Source organism: Pistacia vera, unplaced genomic scaffold, assembly GCF_008641045.1.
Source record: "Pistacia vera cultivar Batoury unplaced genomic scaffold, PisVer_v2 Contig905, whole genome shotgun sequence".
NCBI classification, from domain to species: domain Eukaryota; kingdom Viridiplantae; phylum Streptophyta; class Magnoliopsida; order Sapindales; family Anacardiaceae; genus Pistacia; species Pistacia vera.
Window position 1 is genome coordinate 27,558 of NW_022196785.1, and position 6,897 is coordinate 34,454.

Here is a 6,897-nt window from a genome sequence, read left to right on the forward strand (position 1 = left end):
TAAAAGGAAATAAGACTTAAATTAACGTAGAAAAAGAGGAAATTCAACAGTATATTAATTATGTAAATGCGAGAAAATCTTAAAAAGAATGAGGAAACTACTAAATAATTTCAACAAAACAGGCAGGCATCCCTTGATCCCACTATAAAAATATTCCATAATCCATAACGTAGAATTTGAGACCAATTAAACACCTGGTTTCTAAGTTGGCATTAATTAATATTGAGTCGCCATAATAGTGTAATTGAAGATTCTTCTTTTGAATGATCGGATCATTACTTAAACCATCTAAATGTCTAAGAATCTCATACTTTTTGATGACTACAACGGTGGAATTGGATTCCTAATTATAACTTTCATTAGTCAAAATAATCCTATTTTAAATCACATTATTTCATGATTTGGATCCCGTAATTCACCCTCTTTACATTACAATAACTGTGTATACGTGTTGGTTTTTTATTTGGTGAGAGTTTAATTATACAGAGAAAATCAAGGATCCATTTAAATGGTACATAGATTAGATGGAGAGGGAGGTTGGTGGGTCGGTGATAGCATATTATCAGCATCAGAGACTGCTGCATATTAATGACTAGGTAACGTAATAAAGGTTTAATTGAATGTGATAATGCAACAGCCTTTTTGTTATCCTGAATCTGATTATGCAGATGGTATTTGACAATATGTCAATCATGTTTGTTTATCTAATTGTTGATAATGATATGTAATTATCCAATCTTAAACAGAGGGATATACATAACATTAAAGAGAAGAAGAAGAAGAAGAAGAAGATTAGACATGGGGATGGGGATGGGGGTGGAACCTTTAAAGCTGAAAAAGAAAAGGTAGGAACCGACTTTGCTTTAGAGCTTACCCAAAGAGATGCTTATGCTATTGCTCTTCCACCTCACTCTTAACATGCTGCCGTGGAAGCCACTTGATTTGTGGGTCCTTATTACACACCATCTTCTAATTCTTTCTCCTCCCTTAATAATCGTACTCATACATACACATCAGCCATCCCTCCACTTTATTATTACTCTTTTCACTAATGTGTATATATATATATATAAATGTAAGCCACAAAACCAAACCAGTCAGGATGGCCGAGTGGTCTAAGGCGCCAGACTCAAGTTCTGGTCTTCGAAAGAGGGCGTGGGTTCAAATCCCACTTCTGACATTTGTATTTTTTTGTTTTGTTTTGGCCAACTAAAATGTATTTAATTTTTTGTTAGCCCAACTAATATGTAATTAATGGAAGGAGGACAAAAGTTCCCAGATCAAAGTTGATGGGGATCTGGTTTGATAATTAGAAAGCATGTTGCACACATGATGGTGTTGTGGAAAAGCGAAAAATACCTACGTTTGCAATGTGGGAAAGTTTAAGTCTTTTCATGTGCTAATCACATTGTATCATTCATAACTTTCCATCGTCATTCATGGATGGGTGTCTCTGCTTTATATTTTACACGAATCACTTGATAACGTGCAACACACTATAATCAAATTATCATAATACACGAAAAAGTAGAAAACTGACAATTACATAACTCCAAACTCTATGTTTTGTATATGTAATCAGATACTGACTATATTATATATCTTAATGATTATATATAGCAAAGTTTTCAGCCATTAACTTAAAATAATGCAGCATCTTCTTCATTGTCAAACAATATATTATTGGAAACAGACAAATTAAGGGAATTATTAGCAGACTACTAACTAAGAAAGATTTCTCAGGATTACATTAATTGTTTGTGACTCCAAAACTTTTAGAAGTGGAACGTCTACACTGCCTGTTGAAAAGTAATGTTAAACAATCAATTATATGCATGAAAAAGGTTTCATGCATAGTCCCTTAATTTGCATTCAGGTATGGAATTCAACAATAATGCCCTTAATTTAGTAGCCCACTAAGAGTCTTGGCTGTTTATACTACACTTAAAAAGTTGGCAAAATACTTGCAAAAGGCATTTAGTGATACACTGAATCCATCGTATATATTACATGCATTTTGGATTCTTCACTTTTCTTCTTCCATTATCAATAGCAGCAAGATCCTTTGTATTTCAGGCACTCAGATGAAAATTATAAATATGTTAGTGTAATGGTGGCTGGTACGGGTTGATGGTTCATTGAATTCACAATGCATTACCGTTTAAGTTATCTCTTTAGCATAATCAAGATGATGTATATGTATCCATAACAATGTGCGCCTGAGAATTAAAAAGCTAAATGGAGTCTAGAAGAAAGTAGACAAACGTTTATACGTGTACTTCTTTCAAAATCTGAGACTGTCCTTTGACATGTTATCTGTCGTGTAAAGTACCAGTCGGATAACTGTTGCTATTATTTATGTTTTTCCTCACTTTCTTTTCTCCTTTCTCTCTCTTTGCCGATGAAGATTTGCGTCATTTATAACTATCTTTGATTTGATAACCTATAAAGGAAGGGCAGCTTTTCTCCTTTGTTTGCCAACTTTATATTAATTATCTGCATGTAGCCACACTTTGACTTGTATGTTAAATGTTAGCTCAGTGATGGATATATATCCATAGCAGTTCGAAGAAGAATTGATACTGGGCCATGCAAATATATTATGTTTCAGAAATGGGAACCATGCAATTAAACTTTTGGGGCCAATTCACCTAAACCTCACGATTCATGATTTAAAATTCATATTATAAGTTGATCAATGTAGACTTATACTTAATAGATAGAAAGATAGGACACTACAGACATGCTTTTGGATAGGAGGTTATGAAAAATCTCAGAATTGGATAAACCTTACTTTGTTACATCAACATATATGCACGAGGCCTCAGTAAAAGCAAAGCGGAAAAGAGTTCAAAAAGAACAGCAATTTTGACGTGGATGCAAATACTGCCACCAGAGCAAAGCGTACGTAGTTGTAGAAAGTTTGAGTAATTTTTGACATTTTGATTCGCTATTGCAAATTCATCTTTATTTAATTTGCAAAATATATATGACTGGAAGTAGCAACTAGCATCTACCTTCAAAGCTAAGATTTTGCTGCTTTATATATGAATTTATTGGGAAAAAAAGATGGGAAAGCCAGAAAAAATATAGACTATCACTTATGGAAAAAGTTAACTGCATGTGTAAACTGTTTTCTTTTATACGAAAAAAAAAAAAAAAAAAAAAAGCTCCTGTATTGAAGATCTGATTTTTGAACTCTGTTGGTTTAAATATGTAATCCCATATCAGACATAAAGATAAAGTGGACTCTTATGGGGGTTCTTACATGTGGCCTAAATCCATGTCTAAACAGTAAACTCTTCGACCTCTACAATTTATCAAGTGGCTGCGGTGCACTTAGTAGTAGTAAAATGCTTTCGAACTACACTACATATGATCTTCATATAGGATTCAAGAAACACCAAATTATAAAAGAGAGTCCCAAATACATAAATTATAAATGATTGGTTTCTCTTTCTCTTTTTCTTTTGTGGGGTGAGGGTGAGGCCCTCATTTGAATATTATTGTTTTCTTTCCCTCTCAACATTACGGGATTTTCTTAAGATTTGTTCAGGTGAGTCAAAAGAGGCAGCACTTCTGTTTCAAGATTTCACAAGACTAATTAATATATAATAATACTAAGAGGTGTTTGGTGCTGATTAATTAACCAGTCAAATGTACACCTTATCTATTNATTGTTTTTATTGTTTTTTTTTGTTTTTTTTTTTTTTTTGGTTTTAATTTTTAGGAATGAAGTTAACCCGGTTTTGTGCCAAAACTGGTTGGACCAGCGTTTCATCACAAAAAATCCAGCCTAACCGCAGTTCAAACTGCGTTAACTTCAATTAGCAGTTTTTTAATTGAACCAACCCGGCTTGGCCACCGGTTCCCAATTCAACAGGTTGAACAGGCCGGGCCAGGTCGGGTTTTAAAACCTTGGGTTCAGCTATTGAAGTCTAAGGTTCTGGGCATTAAGTTATCATTGAGGGTGTTTTGGTTAAGGGAATGTTATATTACTGAAGAATGTTGTATTACTGCAAAGATAGATTACTAGAGAATCTTTAGAGAAATGTGTTTGGTCTGTTGGAATAAATTGATGGATATGTTATAATAATATGTTTGGTTGGGACTTGAGAGGATAAATAAGTGGGTATGTCATGTAGATTACTAAATTACCCTCCTTTTTAAATAATAATATAATATTATTTTATTATTTTATTTTTTAAATTATTTCTTTTAACCCCCTTATATTTGAAATTTTGCTAAAACACCCCAACAATATACAATTTTAATTTGTAGCAAAATCACTCCCACTCACCCTCAACCATCGTAATGGTGCACGACCAGCCGGATCTGGCTGGTCGTGCGCCGATAAGGCCTAATCCGACCAGATCTGGTCATGAATATGGTCGTTTCACGGCCAAATCTAGCTATGAATATGGCTGTTTCACGACCAAAGATGTGGCCATTAAGCGACCACAGATCTGGCTGTGAAAAGGCTAGATCCTTGGCCGTGAAACGGAAGCCATTTCACGGCCAAAACGGAAGCCATTTCACGGCCAAAGATTTGGCCTTTCATGGCCAGATCTATGGCGTTTCACGACGACATCTTTGGCCGTGAAACGGCCAGATCTGGTCGTTTCCGGCCATGGATCACAAATCCATGGCAAGAAACATCCTTATCGGCACACGATCGGCAAGATCCTACCAATCTTGTGCCAATATGACGACTTTCGTCGACAGCCAGCGGTGGTGGCTAGCGATCAACGGTGGTCTTCGGTGGTTGGGGGTATTTTGTTAACTTTCTGGAGGTATTTTGTTAGCTTTTAAACTCTTTTGTGGCGGGGATGTTTTTTAACTAAATTCTCAAATGTAAGGGGTTTGAATAATTGTTATTTGGTAAACATATGAGGGCAAATGTGTCCGAAATGATAAAAGATTGAGGGCAAAATAAGGTCAAAATTAAGATTACCTCGGTAATCTTATATTAACACTCCTTAGAAAAGTAATCTGATTACCCTCAATATTACCAACAATAAACACTATTTACAATAAAAGATTACGTAATATTTTATTACTTGATAACTAAACGAGGAAATCTTGAACATTAAACAAAAATTACAGTATTAATCTTATATCATCCTAAACCAATCGCTATGAAGGAAATATCAAGACAACTGTCAACAGTAGCACATAACAACAGTAGCACATAACAACAGTAGCACATAACAAAATTTTGATTCTAGTAACCTCTCAGCATCACACTCATGTCATGCCAGAGCTCTTCAACTGGTTTCTGGACAAATAGGAATGCTCATGCACAAAAACCAAAATTATCATGACCATTCAAGAAAATATATTCAAGTTTTCTCCAAGTACAATGAAAAATACGTTCACGTTACAGTTTCATACACTCATCAGTGTTTGCTCAAAAGAATTTCTGCTGTGCTATCAGCATTTTGAATACAAAACTACATAATTTGACGGTCACAAATAACATGAACCTCTCCCATCTTAGCAATTCAGTACTGAATCCCGAAAGTTCTGAGTTATGCATGATCCTTTTCGTTGAAAAGTACAAAGAATATCCCCGAGCTGAACACAAACTGATGATCCACTTTGATAAAAATCTGCGAAATCATCAACTCTTCCACACCCCATCTATCAACAGCTAATAAGTTAACCTTCCAAAACACTGGGGGAGTTACCAGAGACAACACAACAATTGTAGAGAGGTCAATCATAAGCTATAACTTCACCTGTTAATTCAGTTTTACAAAGAATTAAACCCAAAAAGACAATGCTGAAGAAATCCTAAGCCTTGGACCGCCTAAACTCAAACCAGATCTCATAGTGATTAAAAAGCAAGCTATCATGTGTATGCTTCCCAATATATTCAAGTCCCAAGCTTGTGAGCCTCTTGGTACACTCCTCCCCTCCTAAACGTGAACAAAACTTTATATTATGTGACACAAAGATTCGCCCATCATAAGGTTTCAACTTATTAGCTAATCTCTCCAGTCCAACCCACACAAGTTTATCAGGCATATGAAGAAACACAGCACTGGCATATATCAAATCGTACACAACTCTGGAACCAAACTGCGTAAGATCCATATCCTCGCCTCGCACAATCAAAGGGCGCTTATTTAAAAGACCTTGAGCAGGAAGTTCATATCTGAATGCAGCCATTAATGAGAGCTCATCTCGCTCAAGGCAATGAAAGTGTTCAGGACTTAGATACCGAATAAAATGCAGGCCTACACGAAGCGTACCACACCCAATCTCAAGGACACGTGAATTGGGCGCCAAGTGACTAGCCTCAGCAAGGAACTCAAACACATCTCGACCACCTGCCCAGGGCTCCCCATAGTTGCTGTGATGCTCCTCCACAAGGAGCTCACCGGGGCATGGGAGGGCTGTGTGGTTGTTCGCTTCAGGCTCTTCATAATGTGATATGCCTTTGAATCTGAAACAAATCACACAAATCAGATCACAATCATAACAAAAGGACTACATTAATAATTGCTATGTTATCGGATCAAATCCCTAAATAGGCATACAGAAAACTTCTATTACACTAAACTGAAATATAAAGCGTTTAAATTAAGCATTTATTTACTTATTAAAAGAAAAAAAATATATACTGTTTTAATTTCTTGAAATCCAAGAAAACCGGAACTAATTAATTCATAATTAAATGACAAATTATTAAAAAAAAAAAAAAATCTACAATCCATAAAACTAAGACTCACTGGATGAGATCTTGAAGTTGCTGAGCTCTAGTGCGGGGATTAATCCCTTTTCTCAACACATTGTCTTGCATATGAAGTCCGTTTCGAGAGATCTGATCCTTCAGCCACTCAATGTCGGCTGCCGTCGGCGAAATCCGGTCTCCGGAGCGGTACTCTGTCG

At 35.8% G+C, this 6,897-nt stretch overlaps 1 protein-coding gene and 1 non-coding gene across 2 annotated transcripts; one reads left to right on the forward strand and one right to left on the reverse strand.

Annotated features, from left to right (window-relative positions):
* Positions 1-1,096: 1,096 nt before the first annotated feature.
* On the forward strand, positions 1,097-1,180 carry TRNAL-CAA. Its single transcript has one exon. It is a non-coding gene; the product is annotated as a tRNA-Leu (tRNA).
* Positions 1,181-5,313: 4,133 nt separating this feature from the next.
* Positions 5,314-6,891, reverse strand: LOC116119765. The gene is made up of 2 exons (XM_031405693.1): positions 6,738-6,891; positions 5,314-6,451 (listed from the first exon to the last, which is right to left on the reverse strand). Exons 1-2 carry the CDS (start codon positions 6,806-6,808, stop codon positions 5,797-5,799), a joined length of 726 nt encoding a protein of 241 aa, XP_031261553.1. The 5' UTR covers positions 6,809-6,891; the 3' UTR covers positions 5,314-5,796.
* Between the last annotated feature and the right edge of the window lie 6 nt (positions 6,892-6,897).

Bases quoted from the DNA above. Each gene is read 5' to 3' on its own strand.
- LOC116119765 (XM_031405693.1), bottom strand. From the start codon at position 6,808: ATGCAAGACAATGTGTTGAGAAAAGGGATTAATCCCCGCACTAGAGCT. The intron at 6,452-6,737 runs GTGAGTCTTAGT...GATTTGTTTCAG, and splicing joins CAACTTCAAGATCTCATCCA to ATTCAAAGGCATATCACATT.